This window comes from Mustela lutreola, chromosome 1 (assembly GCF_030435805.1).
Source record: "Mustela lutreola isolate mMusLut2 chromosome 1, mMusLut2.pri, whole genome shotgun sequence".
NCBI lineage: Eukaryota > Metazoa > Chordata > Mammalia > Carnivora > Mustelidae > Mustela > Mustela lutreola.
Window position 1 is genome coordinate 109059061 of NC_081290.1, and position 26652 is coordinate 109085712.

Sequence of the window (26652 nt, forward strand, 5' to 3'; positions counted from 1 at the left end):
ATGATCTATTTGGGGCTCATTTCTATGAGGGATGAAGGTCTGTGTCTAGATTCTTTTTTTTGCAGTGTATATCTAGTTGTTCTGCACCATTTTTTGAAAGACTGTATTAGGGACACCTGAATGGTTCAGTGGGTTAGGCACCTGCCTTTGGCTCAATGATCCCAGGGTCCTGGGATGGAGTCCCACATCAGGCTCCCTGCTCAGCGGGGAGCCTGCCTCTCTCTCTGCCTGCCACTCCCCCGCTTGTGTGCACTCTCCCTATCTTTAAAAAAATAAAATATTGTATTTCCTGTATTGTATATTGCATATTTTTCTTTGCTATTGTCAAAGATCATTCATTATATTCACACAGGTCGATTTGTAGACTCTATATTCTGTTTTATTAATCCATTTGTCTATTTTTTACTTAAAACCTACTGTCCCAATTATTATAGCTTTATAGTAAGTGTTGAAGTTGGATAGTGTCAGTCCTCCAACTTTGCTCTTCTCCTTCAACACTATGTTGACTTATTCTGGCTCTTTTGCCTCTCCATATAACCTTTAAAGTAAGTTTGCTGATATCTACAAAATAATTTGCTGGGATTTTGACTGGGATTGTGTTGAATCTATAGACCAAGTAGGAAAGAACTGTCATATTGACAATATCGAGTCTTTCCATGAACACAGAGTATCTCTTCATTTATTTAGTTCTTATTTGATCTCTTTCAACAGAGTTTTGCAAATTCTCCCCATATGGATATTGAACATATTTTGTTAGGTTTATACCCAGTATTTCATTTTTTCATAAGCAAACATAAATGGTATTCTATTATTTTCAAATTCCATTTGTTCATTGCTGGTATATAGGAAAATAATTAACTTTTGGTTATTACCTAGTACCCTACAAACTTGTTATAATCACCAGTTCTAGGAGACTTATGTGGATTCCTTCAAATTTTCTACATAGGCAATTATATCGATTGTGAATAGTTTTATCTCTTCCTTGTCAATCACTATACCTTGTATTTTATTTTGTCCTATTGCATTAGCTAGGACTTTCAGCATGATATTGAAAAGGAGTGGTGAGAGAAGACATCCTTGCCTTGTGCCTGATCTTAGCAAGACAGCCTTTAGTTTCTCTTCATTAATTATATTTTTACTTGTAGTTTTGTTGTAGATGTTCTTTATCAATTGAGGAAGTTCTCTTCTATGCCTAGTTTCCTGAGAGTTTTTATCATAAGTGGATGTTAGATTTTATCAGATGCTTTTTCTGCATCTATTGATATGATCATGATTTTTCTTCCTTTAGCCTGTTGATATGACAGATTATGTTAATTGATTTTCAAATGTTGAATGAGCCTTGCATACCTCAAATAAATCCCACTTGGTCATGCCATATACTTTTTATAAATTGTAGTAACCAATCTAATAATATTTTGTTGAGAATTTTTGTACCTCTGTTTATGAGATAATGGTCTGTAGTTTTCTTTTCTTGTAATGATTTTGTCTAAATTTGGTATTAGGGTAATGCTGGCCTCATAGAATTAATTAGCAAATATTTATCTTCCTCTGCTTCTGTCTTCTGAAAAAGATTATAAATAATTGACATAATCTTTCCTTTGAATAGTTGGTAGAATTCACTAGTGAACCCGTCTGAACCTGGTGTTTTCCATTTTGAAAGGTTATTAATTACTGATTCAATTTCTTTAATAGATATGTCTTTTCTAATAACCAATTTTTTCTTATGTGAGTTTTAAGCAGATTGTGTCTTTCAAGGAATTGTCCATTTGATCTAGGTTAACAATTTTGTAATTATACAGTTGTTCACAGTATTACTTTATTATCCTCTGGGTGTCCATGATAGTCCAATGTCCCTTTTTCATCTCTGATATTAGTAATTTGTGTTTCTCTCTTCGTTCTTAATTAATCTGGCTAAAGGCTTATCAATTTCATTAGTCTATTTAAAGAACCAGCTTTTGCTTTTGTTGAGTTTCTCAACTGATTCCAGATTCCAATTTCTTTGATTTCTACTCTAAATTTTATTATTTCTTTTCTTCCGCTTACTTTGGACTTAATATGTTCTTCCTTTTCTACTTTCCTAATGCAGAATGTTAGCAAATTGATTTTTATCTCTCTTCTTTTCCAGCATATACATTCAAAGCTATAAATTTTCCTATAAGCACTGCTTTCACTACCTGCCACAAATTTATTGTGCTTTCATTTCCACAAGGTTCAAGTAAGGAGCAAAAACAAAACTTTCTTCCCTTCTTTCCCACTGAGCACTTTGTCCAAAACCCTATTTCAATTCTGATAGCCCACTTATAGGCCAAGCACCGCACACTCCCTGAAGTCACAAAAGTGTGAGGGAACACCCCCACCCCCCGCAAACGACTACATCTCTCTGGAGTTAATTCTCAGACTTATCCACACTAAGCTTCCAGCAATTCATCTTTTCCAATACCAGTACTGGTTCCCCCAGAGGTGGGTTTTTGCTCCAATAAGTTGTGATTTTCTGTATTTGTCTAACTCCAATTCTGGGGTCATTGGTTTACCCTGAGTTCTCAATTCTCTGATAGATCTAAGAAGAGTTCTTGATTTCTCAGTTTATTTCAGCTTTTTACTCGTTAGGATGGACGGACAACTTTCAATCCCCTTATATGTCAGACCAGAAACTAGCAAACTAGGAAGGTATCACAAAAATGCAAATGCCTCTTCCCAGAAAATAGACAATATAACTATATTAGGATATAGTTGGGATATATTGGGATATAGGAAAAAGAACATTAACTCTTTGCTAAAAGCGTTCTTTCACTGCATCCCAGGCAAAAGTTCTATTATATACAAAGGCTTGGAATCAAGAAAGAGAACAGTCCTTTTAAGAACATGCAAATGTTCCATAAGATTGGAATGAGACTTGTGTGGTAGAAGAGCAGAAAATAAGCATATAGAGATAACTAGGATTCAAAGGGTATTAAAGGTGGGGTACCTGGGTGGCTCAGTGGGTTGGAGCCTCTGCCCTTGGCTCGGGTCATGATCTCAGAGTCCTGGGATTGAGTCCCTCGTCGGGCTTTCTGCTCAGCGGGGAGCCTGCTTCCCCCTCTCTCTCTGCCTGCCTCTCTGTGCCTACTTGTGATCTCTGAAAATAAATAAATAAAATCTTAAAAAAAAAAAAAAGAAAACAAAGGGTATTAAAGGTGAAAGAAATGGCATGAATTGGTGTGTGTTTCAGGGGTCATTAGTCAGAAATGCCTTAGACTCAGGGGCCTGACAACAAAGACATCAGATGGGAGGCTTTTTCAGAAACCCTTTAAGAGGTGATGACAGCACAAAGTAAGGCAGCAGCAGTGAGGGGTTGGGGATGGAGAGAGACCAATTCAGGGGGATGGAGGGGGGGCGGAGAAGGCACAAGATATAAGAGGTATTTAGGGTTTGGTGACATTTTGAATGGAGGCACTGAGTGTCTGGGAGAAGGTGCAGTTTCCAGGTTTCTGGCTTGGGGCAAGAAGGTGAGGGTGCCTGGGTGGCTCAGTAGGTCAAGCATCTACCTGTGGCTCAGGTCATGATCCCAGGGTCCTGGGATTGAGTCTGCATCAGGCTCCCTGCTCAGTGGGTAGTCTGCTTCTCCCTTTGCCCCTCCCCCCCCCACTGGTGCTCTCTCTTTCTCTCTCCCAAAAATAAATTAATGAAATCTTTAAAAGAGGAGAGGAGTAGGTAGGGGGGAAGGGAAAAGGAGGGGAGGGGAAAGGGGGGGAGGGGAAAGGGAGGCGAGGGGAGGGTGGTGGTGCCATACACAGACAGAAGGAAGATTAAGAAGAAAAGATGACAAAATGACTTGAAGAAGTCGACTTTGAGATAACTAGGCGATACCCGAATGGAGACAGACAGATGTCTAGTAGTCCGTTGCATGCCCTAGCCTGGAGTTCACCACAGCCATCCTTATTCATAACCTAGAAGCTGTCCTTACATAAAAATAAGTTAAAAGCCATGTAAATGAGAGTGGAGTGAAGGGAAAGTCGTTTGACAGAAATTTTTTTTAGATCGCCAGCACTGAAGATACATACTGAGCAAAACGAGCCACGAAAAAGACCATGAAGCAGAGGAAGAGAGTGGCCTGGTAGAGCCATTTTTAAAAAAATTCAGCATTCACAACAGAGTTTAAGAGAAACTGGCAAATCCTCCACCTTCTTTCTCCACTCTGGCCACTCCTAAACCACACCACATCAAATACATCCACGCTCCGGAGGCTTTACACTCACTCGTGCCCTCCTCACAAAGTTCTCTCCCCGCATCCTACCAACCGCCAAAACTTCTATTCGCCCTTCAAGAACAGCTGGAATAGAGCCTGGGAAGTTTCCCGAATGGGTGCGTCCTTTGCGTCCGTCCCCTTTACCATCGTCCTCACAGCTCAGTTTCCCCGCTCCACTGAAGAGTCCTTTGAAGGGCTGGATCTTACTCCTGTTGTCATCTCAAGACACAGCGCGCAAGTAGTGTGTAGAAGGAGCACAAAGTGGTGCCGTCCTGTTTTTCACGTGCTTCCAGTTAAATTCCTGGTTCCTCACATTCCATCTCTCTCCTTCATAAGCCTTATCTCGCTGCCTGGGCTAAAAGTGACGGGGGAAAACTCCTTCAGACACAGATAATTCCACAGGCAGCCTAACTGCCTCGCGCAACCCCTCCAACTTCAGAGCTGAAATCACGTGGGCGCGTCCTAGACCATCTGCCGCGTCCAGCGCAGGCCCCGCCCAGCCCAGGCCCCGCCCAGCTCAAGGCCCGCCCCTCGCGACCAAAGAAGGCCTAGCAAGTCCCGCATTCACGCTCCGCCCCCGGTGCAGGCGGAGGCGGGACCACGCCAGGAGCACGGCCCGCCCACGCCGCGCCCCCAGCGCCAGGCGCACGCCCCCCCCCACGTGCCCGGTACTGTGGGTCCCACCCCGGATGTCCGCCCCTAGCCGACTGAGCCCAAGGCCATGGCGAGTCAGGTAGGCCATCCCGTGTCGCGCGACCGACTCCAAGGAAGGAAGGGCTAGAGGGAAAGCGTAAGGTGGAACCGGGCCGCTGACTGTGAGGGGAGCGCGGGTCTCGGCCCGTAGACAGGCACGAGCTGCCGGATCGGAAACGGTGCCTGGGGCGAGCGGTTCTGCGGGAAGGAAGGGAAAGAATCTTTGTTTGATTCCTTACTTGAAAAGATGTTGCTGCTTCTAGGGCAGAGGAGAGCGGGGGCGGGGGTGGTCGGTTTCCTGCTAGAAGTGATTTAGGAGCACTTGTGCTTTGCAAATGCTAAAATAACTAACTTGCCTGGGGTCATAGTTGGCTGGTAGCAGAACCCGTGCGTCTAACCCTTACAATAGTTGTGTTTCATGATCGTAATTCATAATTGAACATAAAAGACTGTATTTGGGGAAGACTGCTAGAGACCTTTCGGTAGTAACATTTTTGAGCATTTAAGGCACCAGAAGTTTATATCCTCTTAATCCTCCCGTGACACTTCTGCGGGGTATTGTCTCCATTTTACAGACCAAAAATTGAGGCTTAAAGGTTTGGCGTGCTTAGTGGTCACTTTAAGGTAGACAAGATTCCGGTCCAAGTCTGTTCCTGTGCAAGAACTATTCTAGGTTCCTGAAATAGGGATTAGACGATAAAGAAAGGCAGAAATATACGAATACCATGAATAATTAAAAGTGATTTGGTGTTTAAATGTTTTGCAAACTTTAGAAATTTTCTAGAAAGATTTAGGACCTTAAATGTTGAAGTTGAGAAGAAACGGTAAACTGTAGACAATCTTTTAGACTTAACAAATTGGCAAGTTGTTTATCCTTATTACCAAGTGCCTTGATTCGAAGAAGGTGAGAAATTATAATCCTGTGATAGTTCAATTGTTGAAGTAGGGCAATTGTCTGTGGATTTGGGGTGGAGCCTTTTCTGCTTAGAATTGTCATTGAAAGGAAAAGGTTAATCTTTCAAACATTCCTGAGATGGAAAGGGGCATAAAAACTTAGATTATAGGTGTTAGGTTATAGGTATAGATTATCATGTTGCTTAAATTCTCTAGGATCCATGGCTATTCCAAATTTGACCTTTAGGACTTTGTTCTGAGCTTTAATGATCCATTCAGTTGGAAACAGATTCTAAAACAATGTCTGAATTTTTTGACCATCAGATTTAATATCTACACTTAAATTTTAAAAGCAGTAATTTCCAGCCTCACCAGTTTACCCAAGCCATTCATCTCTCCATATAGTTCAACTCTCCTTTTCCTCCAGGCTTTGTTCTACTGCTACTAATAAGTATTGATTTATTATTACAAAGCTACACAATGCCAAGGACTGTTTTAGGGACTTCATTTTCAGTTACTTCTCACAATAGCTTTTTGTAATTGTAGGTGTTTTATCACTATTTGTAACTCTTTCTCATCCTTTGGTATCCTAGTTAAAAGTGAAGATTTTTCAAACCCACCAACCAAAGTTAACTCTTTCTCCGCCTTGTGCATTCTGTAGCACTTTATGCCTCTCCCTTTAACTTACACTTGTTGGAATTGTTGACTTTCCAGTCTGTCTCCTGTAAACCTAGCAGTTTGCAACCTTTATTCTGTCAACAGATTTCATAAGCATTATGTGAACTAATCAAAACTTTCCTGCGGGGTTGGAGAGGTGGTAAAATAGGTGAGGAAGATTAAGAAGTTCAAACTTCCACTTATAAAATAAAGAAGTCATGGAAATGTGAAGTACACCGTTAAGAATAAAGTCAAGAAAATATTGCAATAACTTTGTATGGTGACAGATGATAGCTAGACCTACTGTGGTGATCATTTCCTTATGTATATAAACATCAAATCACTATGTTGTACACCTGAAACTAATATAATATTCAATGTTAACCATACCTCAATTAAAAAAAAAATGTTTAAACTCTCCTCATTACACTTGATTCTCTGGTAAAGGAGGAGTGTACTGACTAGAATTTCTAAGGCAATGCTGTGCTATAGAAATATAATACAAGTCCCATATGTAATTTTTATTTTTCTAGTTGCCACATTAAAATTGGATAAAAATTTAATCCATTATACAGTAATCCACACCACCCCCTGCCCTACCTTATCCATTATTTCAGTTACCCAAAGTCACCTACAGTCCAGAAGCAGGTGATCTTCTTTCTGACCTATTGTCAGAAGGTCACTACTAGCCTAACACTGCATCACAGTGCCTACATCACTCTGTGTCACCTCATGTAGGCATTTTATTGTCTCATATCATCACAAGAAGGGTGAATACATAACAGTACAATAAAATATTTTGAGAGACCATATTCATATAACTTATTAGAATTGTTCTACTTTATTATCATTGTTAATCCCTTACTGTGCCTAATTAATAAATTAAACTTTATCACAGGTATATTTGTATAGGAAAAACATAATAATTTCAGATATCCACTGAGAGTCTCAGAATGTATATTCCACAGATAAGGAAGAACTACTGTATTCAAGTTACTATCATGATATATAATTAATTTTTTTTTAATATTAAAATACTTCTACTTTATTTGTACTAAGTCTTCATAATCTGGGTAACTTTTACACTTACAGTTTGTATCAGTTCAGACTGGCCATTTTCCAGCTCCTCAGTAACACACATGGCAAGTGGCTACTGTATTTGTATAGAACAGCTAAAAGGAGTAGATGTAGTATTTTCAAGTTCCTGCCTTCTGTTACTCCTTATGCTTCTTCCCACTTTGCAGTTTTGCACTAAACCAGTGTCAGCTTAAACCAGCCATAGAGGAATCCTCTAGGGTATATGTTAAGCATTCAGATTCCTTGGATCCTATGCCAGACCTGCTAAATCAGATTGTCTTGGAATGTGTATTCTTTTTTTTTTTTTAAGATTTTATTTATTTATTAGAGAGCAGAGTGAGGGAGAGAGCACAAGTGGGGGTGAGGGGCGAAAGGAAAAGGGCAAGCAGATTCCCTGCTGAGCCAGGGGCTGGACATGGACCTCAGTCCCAGGACCCTGAGATCTTGACCTGTGCCCAAGGCAAACACTTAACTCACTGAGCCACCCAGGCGCCCCTGGAATCTGTATTCTTGATGTGCTCCTGCTTATGCATTGTAGAAGGCCATTAAGTATTTGGTTAACAAAACTTCTTTACCAAAAGAGGCTTTTGTATCTGACCATGTGGTCTTCTCAATTAAATTTTTTCCATGAACATTATTTATATGAAATCTAACAACATGCAAAATAGTTCTCCCTATGACTTCGGGGTGTAGAGTTTTTGTGTGTGATATACTTCCTAAGATTAGCATTCCTCAGGACCTAAATTAACTAATAAGTAGTTCATTATTAGTGCAGGAGGATAAACAATGTGCTCTCTATTTTTCCCCATTTCAGGTTATCAAGTGCAAGGCTGCTGTTGCCTGGGAGGCAGGAAAGCCTCTCTCCATAGAGGATGTAGAGGTGGCACCCCCAAAGGCTCATGAAGTTCGAATTAAGGTAATGATACATCTAAGGCCCTGGAAGAGAAGACTTAAAATTAGGTCTCTGGGTAGGTGAATCCTCTGAGGATAAATCCCAAAGGCCAGTGTCAAGGAGAAGGTATCGAAAGTCATCCAACCTTAGAATCACAACATCTTCCTCTTATTTTACCCAGTTCGCTTTTGCAACACTCCTCTCTGTCTTTTTTGCTTTGATGTTGAGCTGAACTCAGCAACCTTCCCCACGGATCAATGGATTATTGCTGCTTACCTTCTGTAGCCTGTGTTTAAGATGAATTTGTAAGATGCTCCCTTTTCTCCTGATCCCATGACTTAAAATGTATGAAGACCTTTGGAAACAGAAGTAGAAATGGTCTTCAGTTGTTAGAAAAGGTTTTAAATAATATTTGGAAAGAGGCTCCTGATTTAACTGGAGCAACAGCCAAGTGAAATCCGCTTGCTTAGAGAGCTTTAAAATGTACTGACCCTTGCAGGCAAGGCCAGGGTTCAGGGGATCAGTCTAGTCCTACTCAGCCTCTACTGTGGCAGAGAAAGGAAGATCCCCGTGGAGAAAAGGCTGTTGCACACGGCAGTCACCTGGATATTTTTAGCATTCTACTGTGTTGTTTTGATGCAAAATTAATACTTTAAAGTAGTGACCACTGAGTAAAACTAACATTCTAGAAAAGTAAGCTTTTTTTGCTTTTTTTTTGCTCTGAATTAGAGTATACCTTCCCCATCTCACCTCCAAACGCTCATGCTCCCAGGGATCAAATACCAAGTGGAGGAGCCTAGGGCCAAGTAACTTTTCAAGATCCTATTCATCTCGGACCCAGGAATCTGAAATCTTACAGGGCTTAGACGTTTTCCCTTAAGTTCAGAAATTAACCTGATTGTGATTTTGCTACTGAAAAAGAAAATGTGTCCTGGGATGTACTAAGATGAGCTGTAGAGCAATAGGAAGCTACTAACAAATAGCAGGTATATAGGTGAGAAACAAAGAAGTATAAACACAAACATTCCACGCTTTTTTTTTTTTAAGATTTTATTTATTTGAGAGAGAGTGTGTGTGTGCACAAGCAGAAGGAGTGGCAGAGAGAGAGAAAGAAGCAGACTCCCCGCTGAGCAGGGAGCCCAATATGGGGCTGGATGGAGTGTGGCTCAGGATTCGATCCCAAGACCCTGGGATCATGACCTGAGTCAAAGGCAAATGCTCTACCAGCTGAAGCACCTAGGCACTCCTCCCAGATTTCTTTCTTGTGCTTTTAGTGCTTAGAAAGATAAGCTACTTTTTAAAAACCAGAGAGATAGGAATGAAGGATTATTTAAGTAGAAATTGTGTGTGGTTGCTAAGAAGGGAGTCAGTTTTACTAAAAGCTCTGAATTTGGGCTCAGAATAAGTAGCCTGTCATATTTCAGAAGTAGGACATATCTCCTTAGAAATCACAATTGTCAGCAGTCAGGAGGATCCCAGCAGTGAAGTGGGCTCCACCTGCTTTGTACACAGGTCATGTTCCTGTCCATATCTGGAGGCACAGGGCCCATAAAGTCACCATGTTTACCTGCTCTTGCTAGCCTGCGCTGGAAAGGAGTCAGAAAAACCGTTTCCTTTGCGTATAAACACACCATTACTTTTATGGATCACTAAAAAATGCTGTCAGTTCTAATTGTTAAGAGGCCATAGATTATAAGCACATGCTGATTTTTAAAGAGGTTAAAATATCAAAGAAATGTGTCTTAGAATCAGTGAAATACGGTATTAAAAATGCCTTGCCTTTGACCTGTATCTCACTCTGAATTGCATGCAAACACATATAAATCCTCTTTAATATCCTGTTAGATTATTGCCACTGCAGTTTGCCACACCGATGCCTATACCCTGAGTGGGGCTGATCCTGAAGGGAGTTTTCCAGTGATCCTAGGACATGAAGGTGCCGGAATTGTGGAAAGTGTTGGTGAAGGAGTTACTAAGGTGAAGGCAGGTAAGGAGGATATTTGAACCACTTGATTTCATAATTTCAACTAATTTCTGCAAGGAAATTATATTTCCAATAAGCTATGCATTGTTTCTTCAAGAACAGATTATCACCTGAGTCATTTGTCAAGCACGATTTTATTCCTTATCTGGGAAGTTCAAACACTGGAGTGTTTTTTCTTTTGGATTTTGCAGACTACTGTTCTTCTGAAACTATTTTTCCCCAAAGCCAGTTTTGACCAATTACGCAAGAATTTTTGAAGGTTCAGCAGTGAATCGGTATTTCAAAGCCCATGACCTTGTTTTCCAGTTAAAATTTTAAGAGCTCCATTTCAATCAAAATTTTGAAAACTTGTACTTCTTGTATAGTCAGTGGTGTCTGAGTGATGTTACGTAGGTTATGTTCTAAGTGAAAGTTGTTAATTTGGAAAGCCATACGAGTTGACAGGAGTGGGAATTTACAGGGGCTGAGGTATCCATTTAGAAACAGAGGTTCCCTATTCAGGAGAGTGTCTTTGCATTTGTTTCCCAGGTGATACTGTCATCCCACTTTACATCCCACAGTGTGGAGAATGCAAATTTTGTCTAAACCCTAAAACAAACCTTTGCCAGAAGATAAGGTTAGTATCTTTGTGATTTTTTTCTTAAAATAATAAGTAATTGTGTGGCACTGTATACAGAATACTCTACCTGCATTATTTCATTTCAGCCTTATGGCAGCCTTATCGCTCATATCCCCATTTTCATGGATGAGAAAATTAAGACTCAGAAATTAAGCGGTTTACCCAATATAATAACTGTTAGATAAAACAGAATTTTCTGAACCCATTTTCCTTCCATAACACTAGGCTAAATTTGCCAGAATATACATTAAGGAGGGACATGCTTATGAAATTAAATGAAACCATTTAAAGAGCCATTTTATTGTCCATGAGATCCAAGTAATAAAACTCATAGGTTACTAGGAAGACTACGGGAGATAACATAACCCCTTACTACACAGAAAAAGGTGGTTATTTTATTGTAGTAAGGTAGCAGCACTTAACTCTATTTTGAGGCAATTTAAGATCTCCATGTATTCACCTTTTTTTTTTCTTCTTCTTGAGGTAGAACATATATAATAAAATACTTAGTCTATAAATCTTAAGTGTACAGCTCCATGAATTGTTATGTATATACACACCTATATCCACCTAGATCAAGATCGAGAACCCTTGCAGCACCCTGTGGAGTCATTCGTATCCCTTCCACGTCAGTACCTGCCTCCCTCAAAGGGAACCACTATTCTCATTTCATTTGCTACAGGACTTCATATAAATAGAATCTCATACAGTGTGCTCTTTTTCTGGTTTCTTTCATTCAGAATGTCAGTGAGATGTATCCAGTTTGCGCTGCCATATTTCATTCATTTATCTCTAGCCATTCTCCTGTTGATGGACATTTAAGTTGCTCCTTCAGTATTTGGGGCTGTCGTGGCTCATGCCGCTGTAAACATTCTTGTGCATATCTTTTAGTGAATGTATGCACTACTTTCTCTTGGGTATTTTCCTAAGATTGGAATTGCTAAGTGTAATACCGTGATTTCATTTAGATGACCAAATTTATATTCTCATACGTATTTGGTATTCTGCCATGGTTTCTGGCTCATAGCTACTAAAACCCTTGGAATTTCCTATGATGTAGGCTATGAAGGTGTCTTTATCGTATTATTAAAAATGACCTTTGGAAAACCGTTAGGAAATCTACGAACGGCCTGGCCTTTGGTAGAGGAAAAGGGGCTACTGAGGTTGAATCAGCCAATGGCCAGTGTCAACCATAACTATAATTAAGCTTCCATAAACCCCAAAAGGATGGTTCAGAGAGCTTTGGGGCTAGTGAACACATGGAGACTGGGGAGAGTGACATACCTGGAAAGCATGTGGGAACTCCTCAGTTTTTTCCCATACGTCCTATGCATCTCTTCATCTGGCTGTTGATTCGTATTCTTTATCATATCCTTTAATAACAGAAGTGTTTCCATGAGTTCTGTGAGCTGCTCTGGAGAATTAAAAGAACCTAAGGAGGAAGTCTTTGGAACCTCCAATCTGTAGCCTATGGGTCAGAAGCATAGGTTCCATGGGGCACCTGGGTGGCTCAGTCAGTTGAGCCTCCTACACTTGGTTTTAGCTCAGGTCGTGATCTCAGGGTTGTGGGGTCGAGTCCCGTGTCAGGATCTGCACTTGGCACCAAATCTGAGATTCTCTGCCTCTCCCTCTGCTCCTCCCCCAAGTCATGTGCACGCATGCACCTGCACATACTCTCTTCTCTCTCAAATAAAATCTTTAAAAAAAAAGGGGGGGGGGCCCTTGTAACAACCTGGAGCTTGCAACTGGCTTTTGAAGCAGAGGGTAGGGACAGTCTTACAGGACTGAGTCCTTAATCTATGGAACCTGATGGCTCTCCAGGTAGCTGGTTTCAGAATTGAGTTGAATTCTTGGACCCTGCTGTGTCCAAGAATTGTTCAGTGTTGTGTGTGAGGAAACACACCCCCACACACACATTGGAATTGTGTCCGTGACCTAGAAGATTGAGTCATATATGGAAAATCCATGTGTCATATTTGTTTTCTAGTGCCATTGTTAAAATTAGCTTATATTTTGGGAAACGAGATTCCATTTACTTTATAACAAAAGTCCAATTAGTTTTGGCAAAGCTAGAACCAAAACAAATCTTGTTTTGAAAGATAATTTCAAACACTGTCTAAAAGCTTGGGACCTATCAAATATAATAATGATAATGGACTTTTTGTGGCTGTCTGTAACCTTTTAGAGGGACAAATCCTTTCAAAGCATAAAATGTATCCCATGTCCCCTTTTGTTAAAGAAACTCCTCTGGAACAGAAGTGATTTCTTACATTAAGGAAGGCTAAACAAACTTAAGTTGTTCTCTTAAAGATAGAAGTTATTTGTGGTGGAGCTTTGTCACATAGTTTTTTGTTTCTGGTCTTACTTTTCTCTCCAAGGGAATATATTTGCTCTTATGTTTAGAGGCAATCCATTTTCTCTTCATCTATGTATTTGTTTATTCTGTGTATTCCAAAAGATTAGCTTAAGAATGTACATCAAATTATAGTACATTGTTTTTACTAAAAACAACAAATATTTATTAAATAATTTATTAAATTAATTTATTAAATATTTATTAGTATTGTCCCTATGCCAAGCACAATACTAATGCTTTATGAATGCTCATTTGATTTTTATAACAATCTGTAAGGAAAATACAATTGTTTCTCCATTTTCTAATGAGCAAACTAAGGCACAAAGGTTAATTAACTGGCCCACGATCACACAGGATTTGAACCCAACTGTGTTTGACTTTAGGGCCTGCACTCCTAAGCAGGACATTACATTACCTATCTATTTAGAATGTCAAAAATAACTTTTGACACCATTTATCATACTGGTGGCCTTTGTGAGGTTTTTTTTTTTTTTTTTAATCCTTCATTAGTGTTGCCAACTACAAAGGCAAAAAAAATAAAAATAAAGAAAAGATAACTTGAATCCTTGAGGACCGTTTTGAAAAAACAAGCCTCCTGAAAGATCTAAATTAGCCAGTGTGGCTATCTATTTTCATCACCTGATCTGCATAATTGCTTATAATCTCTCCTTGTATAGATTCTGGCTTTGGCTCTGTGCTTTCAGAAGTTATATTTGCTCACAGTTTTATGACAGAATTTTAAAATTATTTCATCTGTCGTAAGTTGTATCTGTTAAATTTATTTCAATACCAACAGTAAGATCCAGAAGGATATTGAATGTTGGCAAATGTCTTTCTTAAGTTTCCTTAATAAGGCATTGCTGAAAGGTTCTAAATTATTAACAAATACAATAGAAATTAGACTTTAGGGATCACCTGGGTGACACAGTTGGTTAAGTGTCTGATTTTTGTTTTCAGCTCAGGTAATGATTTCAGGGTCGTCCAGTGAGCCCCACATCATGCTCCTGTGCTAAGCACAGAGTCTGCTTGAGTTCTCCCTTTCTCTCTGCCCCTTTTGCTTATGTGTGCACGTGCTTTCTCTGGCACGTTTGTGCTGTCTTCTCTTTCTCTCTGAAAATTTTTTTTTTTTTTTAATTAGACTTTGGATCATAGCACACATTTCTGTCATATTTAAAATCGATTTTCCTGTGCATTTTGGGAAACCTGATTTTACCCTGCTTTTTTCCTTTTTTATTTTCTTTAGAGTTACTCAGGGGAAAGGATTAATGCCAGATGGTACTAGCAGATTTACTTGCAAAGGAAAGACAATTTTACATTACATGGGAACCAGCACGTTTTCTGAATATACAGTTGTGGCTGATATCTCTGTTGCTAAAATTGATCCTTTAGCACCTTTGGATAAAGTCTGCCTTCTGGGTTGTGGCATTTCAACTGGTTATGGTGCTGCTGTGAACACTGCCAAGGTAAGACATTGACCTGGATTTTAGCTTCTGCTTTCTAATTTGATAAAACAGAGCTTTGCTAAAATAGTGAACTTGGCCTGGTATGTAAGAAACCTAGTGATTTCCTTGACACTTGCACAATGAGTACCTAATAGACTGTCTTTACTATTAGGTGGAGCCTGGCTCTACTTGTGCCGTCTTTGGCCTAGGAGGAGTTGGATTGGCGGCCATCATGGGCTGTAAGGTGGCTGGTGCATCCCGAATCATTGGTGTGGACATCAATAAAGATAAATTTGCAAGGGCCAAGGAATTTGGAGCTTCTGAATGCATTAACCCCCAGGACTTCAGTAAACCCATCCAGGAAGTGCTCATTGAAATGACTGATGGGGGTGTGGACTATTCCTTTGAGTGCATTGGTAATGTAAAAGTCATGGTAGGTATGTTTCACTTTATTCCTTTTTTTCTCTAGCTTTATTATAAGAATAGAGCATAAAATACCCAAAATATTGGCTGATTGACTGTTTATACTATTACAAATTATTATTTTATATTTTATGAATATTCTGAATTATTATTATAAGTAAGGCTTCCAGTCAACAGTAGGCTATTAGTTAAATTTTGGGGGAGTTATGTGTGCATTTTCAACTGCACAAGGCAGGGGTGCCCCAATCCCTGTGTGTTGTTCAAGGGTTAGCTGTACATCCACTTCACTAACCTCAAGCAACAGCTTCTCTAAAGCTCAGTTTCCTCTTGTGTAAAATACAGACAGTAATGACACCTCCTTCACACAGAGTTGATACTCAGCAGGAGTATCACGATTCTCCACCGGCTTCCTTTATTAAAGTCTGTAGAATTTTGAACTAGGATTTATTTTTAAAACTAGACAGCAGGGGGCGCCTGGGTGGCTCAGTCTGTTGAGCATCTGGGTGGCTCAGGTTGTGATCCCACAGTCCTGGGAACGAGCCCAATGTCAGGCTCCCTGCTCAGCGGAAAGCCTGCTCCTCCCTCTGCCTGCCGCTCCCCCTGTTTGTATGTGCTTGCTTGCTCACTCTCTTGCTCACTCTGTCAAATAAATCAAATCTTTAAAAAAAAAAAAAAAAACTAGACAGCAAATAAAAGCTTTAAATTCTTTCATTTTGTGTTAATATTTAGCCAGGTTAATAATTTTTTTAAAAATACTGTTGAATGAAATTACATTTACTAAATATTCAGTATGATCATTTTGTTGTGATTTTCTTAAAAAGCTCTGAGGTACCACTCTCTCCCACCAAAGCTATTTTGCTGATATTCTCAGCCAGATGCACTGACCTCTGTGATTTGGTCCTATCTCTGCCTGCAGAGAGCAGCACTGGAGGCCTGCCACAAAGGCTGGGGTGTCAGCGTCGTAGTTGGAGTAGCTGCATCTGGTGAAGAAATCTCCACTCGCCCATTTCAGCTGGTAACAGGCCGCACGTGGAAAGGCACTGCTTTTGGAGGTAATTCAGTGGATGAGCATGTTTTCTCTGTTGTTATCTCCATTGGCATAATTTTAATCCCAAGCTGATTTTTATTTGTTTTGTTTTAACAAGAATTTTCATAGACTACCTTCTCATCACAAGTTGTTGCATAGTTGCTGTAATGGGAGGGTTTCACGTTCATTCAATACTCACCCCAGGGCTGGGGAGATGCTCACCTTCCTGTGAAGCACTAGATCACATTCCGCACACACAGTCAGTATCCTGTTGATGAGGAAATAGTTGGGGGTCAGGCAGGAGTGAGGAGTTGGTTCCAGGATACACAAACAACAGTGTCAGCCACACTGTTACACTCTGGACTTAATTGTTGGCATTTCTACTCCTCTTTCCCAAGTGCAGCTGTCGCTGGATGTGATCATACTTCTGTCTACATAGTACTGACTTCAACAGTAACCAATACAATACTGCAATAAAATACTGGGGTTTTTTAAAAATTTATTTATTTGACAGAGAGAGACAGCGAGAGCAGGAACACAAGCAGGGGGAGTGGGAGAGGGAGAAGCAGGCTTCCTGCCGAGCAGGGAGCCCAATGTAGGGCTCGGTCCCAGGACCCTGGGATCTTGACCTGAGATGAGGGCAAACGCTCAACGACTGAGCCACCCAGGCGCCCCTGAAAATACTATTTAAGACCAAACTTTATAATAGAATTGAAAAGTTGCCAGACTGATCATTTTTCCCTTTTGTGATCCTAAAAAGTACATGGTTGGTTGCAGTTGCCTAACTACTGGTAGAATGCTGAAAAATCATTTCCATCTTTTTCATGGTTGATCAGCTAAGAAGCACAAATCATGCTTTTATATCCCAACAATTATGAATGAATGAAATCTAAAGTTTTTATAGGTTTTTAATACACACACACACACATATTCTTACCATTCTTTTAGGAGTGAAAAATCACATAGCATGAGTTTTTAATCTGTATTAACAGAGTGTCTCTTAAGATCCCCATTGTCCATATTATGTCCACTTGTTTGTAGCCCAGAGGAAAAGATCGGGAAAGTATGAGGAGTTTGGCCAAAGTTTTCTGTCTTTGTACTATAGAATTCATCATAAAAAGATGTCAAGGGGCGCCTGGGTGGTGCAGTCGGCTAAGCATCTGACTCTTGGTTTCAGCTCAGGTCATGATCTCAGGGTTGTGAGATCAAGCCCCACATTGGGTTTAGCTCAGTTCTGCTTGCAGATTATCTTTCTCCCTCTGCCCTTCTCCTGACTCAGGTGAGCTCCCTCTCTTTCTCTGTCTTGCTGTCTCTCAAAAAAAAATAATAAAGTCTTAAATAAGGGATTTCTATTAAGAAAAATATATAAAACTGACTAAACTTGCCTTTCCAACTAGATATATGCCTCACTTGAGTATCTTAGAATAGACTTTTAAGGTCACACATCCTCCCAGGGTCTTATCTGCATTTGAAAGGACATTCTGAGCCTGGGAGACTGAGCCTGGGGTTTGATCCTAACCCTAACTGAAGCCTCATCCTCCTGGCACATGCTGATTGGGAAATAAACTGGAGCACTGGGGCCCAATGGTGTTGTTAAAATATGACCCACAGATGAAAATAGAAGTTTTGGTCTAGAGAAGAGTGGTGGTTGTACTTGTCTCCATTACCAGGAGATTTTAAAGGTGAAAGAAGGGGGTGCCTGGCTGGCTCAGTGGGAAGAACATGTGACTCTTGATCTTGGGGTTAGGAGTTCAAGCCCCATGTTGGGCATGGAGCCTACAATCAGTCAATATTATACACACACACACACTTTTTTGTTCTTAAAGGACAAAGAAAAAGCCCCATAATTCTTAGGAGAAGAGTAATTGGTAGAAGATATAAAGAGGGAGATTTGGAAAAGGCTCAAAAGTGGTTTGAAACAAGTTACAAAGTGTCCCTAGTTTAAAAGGTGAAGAGGCTTCTTTGTCGTTTTATTGCATCTTTCAGTAAAAGTGAAAGACTGAAGCCCCTGATTTTGTTTAAAATCTTAAATAGCTAAAAATTTCCCACTTTTGTTTTGTTTTACAGTTTTCTAGGGTGAGATGCTATCCCTAATTTCATTGCTAAATTTAAAACCAAAGGAATAAAGTCATGTATCACATCAGTTTTATTCTTCCTTGAATTTCAGGATTATAGAACTCGTTCTTTTGTGGACCTAAGTAAATTTGTTGTGAAATATCCAGAGTTCTGTCCAAGGCAGTTTAAAATTTTGTCTCAATTTGCTAAAAACTTAATGAGATTTTAGTAAATCTTAATACAGAAAAAGGAAAATACTCAGAAGGCATTTACTATTTTCTTAACTAAAGACAAACATTAAATTCTTCTTCCTCTCTGCTGATTTTGAAGGTCTTCATTCCCTTTTAATTCATAATAAAATTTATTCTCTTAAATGTCTGTCACCCACTAAGTAATAAGCATACTCTAAAGATTTGTTGGGAGAATTAATAGATGTGTGATTTCTTTTAGGATGGAAGAGTGTGGAAAGTGTCCCAAAGTTGGTGTCTGAATATATGTCCAAAAAGATAAAAGTTGATGAATTTGTGACTCATAATCTGTCTTTTAACCAAATTAATGAAGCCTTTGAACTGATGCATGCAGGAAAGAGGTAAGCTTCCTTTTTGGGTATATATTATAAAATGTAGTAATGATTTAGGGTTTATGGAGGGAGGGTTAAAAAAAGTAGTTTTAGTGGTCTTCAAAGATAGCATTTAAAACCTATTTATTGTTTCCTTCTCTTACAGCATTCGAACTGTTGTAAAGCTTTAAATTCAACAGAGAAAGCTTTAAATTCAGCAGTTCATCCTTGTACCTAAGTCTTGCGGTCCAGCTGGAACAGCCAGACAAACAGGGAGAAGATCTTCCAAGTTCACAGCCTCTTAGACATTCTAGACCTTCTAGGCCTTCTCTACTGTTAATTCTAGAGCAACCTACTTTAGGCAGTATTTTTTGTATAATTCACAAATCTCTAATCAAGGACAAGACTAATAGAGTCATAAATCTGATTTCTCAACTCTCCTTCACATGAATAATTGCCAGCTCATTAAGGAATATCCCAACATAATAAAAATAAGTTCTGCATATGTGTAGATGTTTTCATCTCTCTTTTATGCTGAATTCATTCTCATGGTTCCTGTCCCCATTATCTTCATTCTTTAAAGGAAAGCTAGAGGAAACAGGGTAGTGGTGAGTATCTGAACCTTGCCTTCTTCTGTCCTCAGTAATTTTTGCTTAACTTTTAAGTCTCTGGCCCATTTACTAAAGAACAGATTTCCCTCACCATCAGGGGCAAAGTTAATCAGAACCCAGGTCAGCCTCTGTGAGAGTACATTCTTGAGAACAGATACCATGCCTTGTTCAGACTTACTCTCCCAATTTCCTAGTATGGCATTTGGCCCACAGTGGGCACTAAACTTCATTAAACTACCTTCTGGGCAGAAGGTATGTGTGTGTTGGTGGTAGCTCTATGAACTTTCAAGCATATTAAAAATATATACTGAATTTCACATTTTTCCAATTCTAGATCATATTGCCTTTCCTCTCCAGAGGTTTCGTGTGAAATACCTGCCCACGTCCTTTCTTCACCACCCAGAATTTGGTGTTTTTCACTCTTCATGCATGTTGTTATACTTTATACATATGCATTAACCTTCTAGTCTTTGGTATGGAAAACCTAATACTGTCTCATTCTGCAGCTTTCATTTTTTACTCATTATTGTGTGATGAATCATGTCATGCTGTTTTTAATACTGTGCTATAGTATTCAGTTATATGAAATAACATAATCTACTTGCTGTCTAAATGATGGCATAAAGCAACTTCCAGAGCTGTTTCTGTTTTGCTAACACTGGTGACAACCACTGTACATCCTGCTGATTGTGTTAGTTACTTAGGCCATATAGCTGACCCTTGAACAACATGGGTTTGAACTGCACAGATAACTTACACATGGATTTTTTACATTATGGTACTGCTAATGTATTTTCTCTTTAATATTTTTCTCTAGTTTATTTTGTTATAAGAATACCACTTAAAAGACTTATATAAGAAATATGTTAATCAGCTGTTTCTTAAGGCTTCCAGTTGAAAGTAAGCTGTTAGTCAAGTTTTAGGGGAGTAAGAAGTAATATGTGGATTTTCAAATGCGTGGAGGGTCAGCAGCCCTAACCCCTGTGTTGTTCAAGAGTCAGCTATATATCCTTGGATTAGCGCATCTTAACTTGACTAGAAATTGCCAGATTGTTCCTCAAAATGGCTGAAAACTTTAGCACGTGAGATGAACATGACATGATATTTTGTTGCTTTAGCTGGCTTTCCCCTCAGTTACTAAAGTACTATTATACATTTGTATTTTCTTTTTTGTGAAGTATTCATTCACATACTTTGCTCATTTTTCTGTTGAATTAGTTATCTTTTTCCGAGTAATTTTTAGGAGTTACTATAGATGCCAACCCTTCATCCATCTTATATCTTACTTTAATATATCTTATATTTATTTTTAATAGAGTCAAATATATCAGTCTTTTTGTGGTGCTCTTAGGTAACATTTATGTTTTTTTATCCTAAGCAATATAAAGAAGCAAAAATGATTCATAATCTTCCCATCCAGGTAATCTATTGACATAGAAAAAAATAAAACATAAAAGCAACGTATCCAAGAGTTAGAAAATTCAAATAGAGAAAACTATATAAGAAGAGCAACACTCCCCTCCCACAATACACGTAGTTGGCTGCTGTTAAGTTTATATTATCTTCCCAGAAGTTTCAGTACATATAAGAGCATTGATATATATCCTTTCAGACTACACAAAGCATATTGCAGACTGTCTTTGTATCAACACATTGGATATGCCATGCACATTAATCTCTTCTGGTTGGATTGAACCCATGTGCTTTTTTTATTGTTTTAATACTTTCGATCAATGTGGCTTAATTGCTCCTATAAAAAAGTTGTGTTTCTGAGCACCATCTAGTTGACTGAAAAGTAGAAAAGTGGCAATTATGGTCAGGCCCTCTCCTTTTTGGATCTTTAGTGCATTTGTAGGCAGTGCAACCTAGCTTTTCAGTTTAGCTAGAGGGCTAGAGTACACTAGGGGCCCAATAGTCCCAAACTATTGCCCTGAGAAAACCAAAAGAAGAAATTAAAACTAGCTTCTACCAAAGCTTCAGAAATAGGCTTTTAATCAGGTTTGATATAGCCTAGACTTCCAGAAACCAAGTATATTATTACCTTGAGCAATTGCACTAAGAAAATGGACATGTAGGGTAATAATGGAGAGCTAATAATTCTTTAAAAAGTTTTCTTCCCCATTGCTTTTCTAATACATGAGGTATACACAAATGAGATGGCATTTTTATGTTCCCCAGTGTGAGAAAGTAAAGCCATTTTTAAATATAAAATAATTAACTCCATTTCTTGTAGCTGGCCAATTAGAGAGTTTACTTTTTATTTCTGTCACAGTTAAGTACATACTCCCGAGCCAGCTAATTCAGTTTAAGAAGTAGGAGCATTTCCTGGCTGAGAGCACAATTGTCTATTCAAGGAACTAGTAGAAACAATCAAGTTTATAAGATCCTTATTATAAAGATTCTTGGATCATGGGACTAGAAAGCTTTTTCAGGATCCTTTTAATATATCCTTTTAGGTGGCATCTAGGAAGTTATAGGCTTTAGAAGAAGGTAGAGATAAAACATGGCTAAAATCTATTCACTGTGTGCATGTCAGCAAATCTACCCTGGTTGCCCAAAATTAGGAGTCTACCACTTTAGAAGTATTGTTGAGAATTTTTTTTTTTAAGTATCTTAAACTGCTTTCTTGGACAGATATATAATTTTAACACAAATGGCTAACCCATTATATATTTCATGGAAGCTAGCAAAATGTATTTTTAATTTAAGTACCTAAAATTTTACAGTATTAACAACTAATTTTACGGGTTCCTGGGTCGCTCAGTCAATTAAACATCCAACTCTTGGTTTCGGTTGTGATCTCGTGGCTCCTGGGATTGGCCCCCGCATCAGGCTCTACATTCAGCAGGGAGTCTGCCTGAGACTCCCTTCCTCTGCCCTCCCCACCCACTCACACTCACTCTTTCTCTCAAAAAAATAAAATTAAAATAAAAATAACTAAGCATCTTTTTCACTGAAAATTTTTACCATACCTAGCTAATATTTTTCAAATCTTATTTGCATATCCATTTTCAGCATGCTGTGCTATTCTTTTTATTTAACCCTACTAATGTTCACTAGAGTAAGATGTCTAAAGACAGACATGTCTGACTTAGAATAAGTTCTTTATTACATGCAGAAAACTAACCTATAAAGTAGGAACATATAGAATGATGAGGTTTTAGGGGATGGAGGCAGGAAAAAACTTCATTATATCCAGAACAAGTCACAGGGAACCAGTTAATGTGTGTACAAATTAAAACAAACAATGCTCCAAAAAATAAACATAATGCTATTTCCATTTATCCCATTTGAATGCAAAAGTATACATAGCTGGTAATTCTGAAAACGTTTGTTGATTTGGAAACAGAGGGAACATATTTTCCATGCACAGAATTCTTCAGAACATTTTCTGCTTGGCTACCAATCTGCCAGTTACACTGATGATCAAAGTCCTAAAGTAACTGACAGTCCCTTTGGGCCTAGAGTCACTTTGTGACCCGGGAAAAAGACCAACTCTGGATTCAGCCAAATTTATTTCAGTTAATACACAAGATCAGATTTAGAAAAAGTATACTACAAACACATTTGGAAAACATTTTATAAATTATATTTAAAGAGATATTTTGATAATAAATGCATGGAACTAAGGGAATTGTGTCTTTAAAGAAGTAATTACTGGGACGCCTGGGTGGCTCAGTTGGTTGGACAACTGCCTTCGGCTCAGGTCATGATCCTGGAGTCCCGGGATCGAGTCCCGCATCGGACTCCCAGCTCCATGGGGAGTCTGCTTCTCTCTCTGACCTTCTCCTCGTTCATGCTCTCTCACCTTCTCTCTCTCAAGTAAATAAATAAAATCTTAAAAAAAAAAAAAAAAAGTAATTACGAAGCGAACAGGGACAAACAAAGTCCTCCATTATACAAATTGCTTTGGTAGAACTTTTCTTTCTGAGACAAAGCAGGTGGGATGACTTTTAAGCAGACTGGTTTTTATCAAGGTGGACATCATACCAGAATTCCTTATGAGATAAATTTTGCACATGTTCTTTTCAAGAAAGGAGTGCTAATGTACCAAAGAACCACCGCCAGTTCAGAATGGACTCAAATGTCCTTGACTACCAAAACCAGGCTATATGAAGCAACATAAACAGTGAAAATGGGCTCTAAAATATCTACTGCTCTTTCTCTAAATTACACATCTTCATACTAAATGTTCTTATCCTCAGCTATTTTGTTTCCTCTGAATCACTCAGGGCTCAGATTTACTAATAAAGTTTTTTTCTACCCTGAGGGACACCTGGATGACTCAGTTAAGCATCTGCCTTCAGCTCAGGTCTTGGTCCCTGGGGTAAAGCCCCACATCAGGCTCCTTCTGTCTTTCCCCCCACTAGCTCCCCTCTCTCTCTCAAAAATAAATAGAATCTTGATTAAAAAAAAAAAAAATCTACCGTTTTCTGTTGACCCCTGACCCAGGTATTGAAATAATGTGAAATTTATAGCCATATTATCCATAGAATAAAACAGTTCCTAAGTTATGATTACCATTCCACAAATTGGAGGTCTCCACAGAGAAGCACGATGATTTGTCCTAGTCAGGCAACCAAGTAAAAAATTAGAGAAATCAGAGCCCTGGGGTCCTGACCGTTGGTCTTGTGCTCTTCTCGTGACACCAAAGTACAGATGTATCTACAGGTTTTGGAAAGTGTTAGCCTGTTTGTTCTTAGGGTAACAGTAAAAGGGCCAAGCACTCAGGAGATGTAAGCCATTACTCTCCGGAAAACTTTACAATGGTAAAAAGATTAAACATCCATTTTTTAAAAAGTTAATGAAATACTTCAAGCTATAACAAACATATTACTGGTAATTTTCCAGTAAGCCCTCCCTCAAGTGTTCTACTGACTTGACTTTTTGGCACATCTGAATAAGATATACCAGGGTTGATACATTTTTTTTTTTTTAAAGATTTTATTTATTTACCTGAGAGAGAGACAGTGAGAGAGAGCATGAACGAGGAGAAGGTCAGAGAGAGAAGCAGACTCCCCATGGAGCTGGGAGTCCGATGCGGGACTCAATCCCGGGACTCCAGGATCATGACCTGAGCCGAAGGCAGTCGTCCAACCAACTGAGCCACCCAGACGTCCCTTGATACATTTTTTAATATAACCACAGAATCGCCATAGACTGACAGTTCTATTTTTGCTCATCCACAGTTCCCCAAAAGCAAATGGTAACAGGGAGCCAAGGCCACCTTATTCCTGCTTCCTTTTTCTCAAAATAACCAAATACACACCACCATTCTTCTTTGTCATACTTAACACCAAAAGGAAGAAGAGGAAGGGGGGAAGGATGCCACCAAAGGCTGCTTGCTGCTCAGAGTTCAAACATGGGAGAGCCAGCTAATTTCTCCCCAGAGCCTGTGCTAAGCTAACCTTTCCTTGCACATTCATTTTTAAAATGCAACAACACATTAAAAACCTTTAGGATATTAGCATAATGTAGCCTACATTGTGAAACAATTTGTTCCTAAGGCATCAATGTCCAGATTTTCTTCTCTGCTGCAAAATGGGCCATATATCCACATTACAAAGAGGTATAATTTGCTCCTCTTATAGCTAGAGTTTGGTAGAAGTCAAACACCAAATGTAGACAGAATCGTATCACACTACCTCAAGCAGTTCCAGTATTTCTAACTCCCAAACCACTAAAATATTCCCCCCCAACTCCTCCTACTATATGTTTTACCCCCAACATTCACTGTATTCATTGTTTAAAATGAATGAAGGGAGGAAACTAATGTTTTCCTCCAAGGAAAACAAGGGAGGAAAACTGTAAGAGACTCTTAATCTCAGAAAACAAACAGGGTTGCTGCAGGGTAGGGGCATGGAAGGGATGGGGTGGCTGGGTCATGGACATTGGGGAGAATATGTGCTATAGCGAGTGCTATGAATTGTGTAAGACTGATGATTCACATACCTCTACCCCTGAAACAAATAATACATTATAGGTTAATTAAAAACATTTTTTTTAAAAAGTAGCTCAGTTTAGGAAATTTTGAATATAGTAGGAAAAAAATTGCTTCATGTAATTTTTAAACCAATACTCTGTACTCTCACAGTGAGTCATGTTCCAAGTTAGTAAAAATCACAAAATAATACAAATTTTGTACTTAGGTTCATTGTTGGTAGTGGTTTTGATAGAGTAATTCTAAATTTTACATGTCTTCTAGACTCAAGCAAATAAGCAAATATTAATGTTATTGAGAACCAAAGTTCCCACCATGGGATAAAGCAGATACAAATATGAAACAGGGAAAGGTGAGGAAGATTAGTGGTAGATTTAAAAGTATCAGAATGGGGATGCCTGGGTGGCTCAGTTGGTTAAGCAGCTGCCTTCAGCTCAGGTCATGATCCCAGCGTCCTGGGATTGAGTCCCACATCGGGCTCCTTGCTCAGTGGGGAGCCTGCTTCTCCCTCTGCCTTTGCCTGCCATTCTGTCTGCCTGTGCTCGCTCTTTCTCCCTCTCTCTCTCTGATAAATAAATAAAATCTTAAAAAAAAATAAAAGATTAAAAAAAAAAGTATCAGAATGAACTCATGATTTATTTATTTTTTTTAAATGCATTTCCTTGTTCAGTTCCCTGAAAGTGACTGGAATTCCAAATAGCAGTTCCGATGAAAAGGAAGCAGGGTTCCTTGGAGAAACAGCCTGTCCCACTGAGGGAAAGGAAAACTGTATGATAAACATACACCTTGCTATGTTAAAAAGCAAGAAAGTATGCAACGACCAGTAGGCACAGGTCAAAATGACACATGAATAAGCTGAAAGTTGCTTCTGCTGGCCAAATTTGGCCCAATTACAGCAACTGATTTATAAGAACTGATGTTTACAGAATTTTTATGAATTGACGAGCTCATATGGATACTCAAAAACAGTGCGTAGGAGGGTAAAAAAAAAAAATGCTTCCTTGTAAAAGAGTGACAGCTAATAATGTAGATGGAATGCTAAACTTAGAAAATCTCAACTTACAGTCCCCAGTATAATAAAATAATGTACCCCAGCAAAGATTATCAATGAATGTTAAAACCATGGAGTGAACAGGATACCAAAATGACCTCCAAATATCTCCTCCCAGATTATTTGCTTAAGAAAAGATATCCTTA

At 39.0% G+C, this 26652-nt stretch overlaps 1 protein-coding gene across 2 annotated transcripts; it reads left to right on the forward strand.

Annotated features, from left to right (window-relative positions):
- Positions 1 to 4828: 4828 nt before the first annotated feature.
- Positions 4829 to 26652, forward strand: LOC131830078 (alcohol dehydrogenase class-3). 2 transcript variants are annotated; one of them, XM_059172489.1, is made up of 9 exons: positions 4829 to 4958; positions 8361 to 8462; positions 10284 to 10425; positions 10951 to 11038; positions 14641 to 14860; positions 15012 to 15272; positions 16179 to 16314; positions 18795 to 18933; positions 26625 to 26652. In XM_059172489.1, exons 1-9 carry the CDS (start codon positions 4947 to 4949, stop codon positions 26635 to 26637), a joined length of 1113 nt encoding a protein of 370 aa, XP_059028472.1. In that variant the 5' UTR covers positions 4829 to 4946; the 3' UTR covers positions 26638 to 26652. The 2 variants fall into 2 exon arrangements, with proteins under 2 accessions (XP_059028472.1, XP_059028469.1); XM_059172486.1 differs by lacking the exon at positions 26625 to 26652 and adding an exon at positions 19070 to 19408.

Bases quoted from the DNA above. Each gene is read 5' to 3' on its own strand.
- LOC131830078 (XM_059172486.1), top strand. The intron at 11,039-14,640 runs GTTAGTATCTTT...TATTTTCTTTAG, and splicing joins AACCTTTGCCAGAAGATAAG to AGTTACTCAGGGGAAAGGAT. The intron at 16,315-18,794 runs GTAATTCAGTGG...GATTTCTTTTAG, and splicing joins GAAAGGCACTGCTTTTGGAG to GATGGAAGAGTGTGGAAAGT.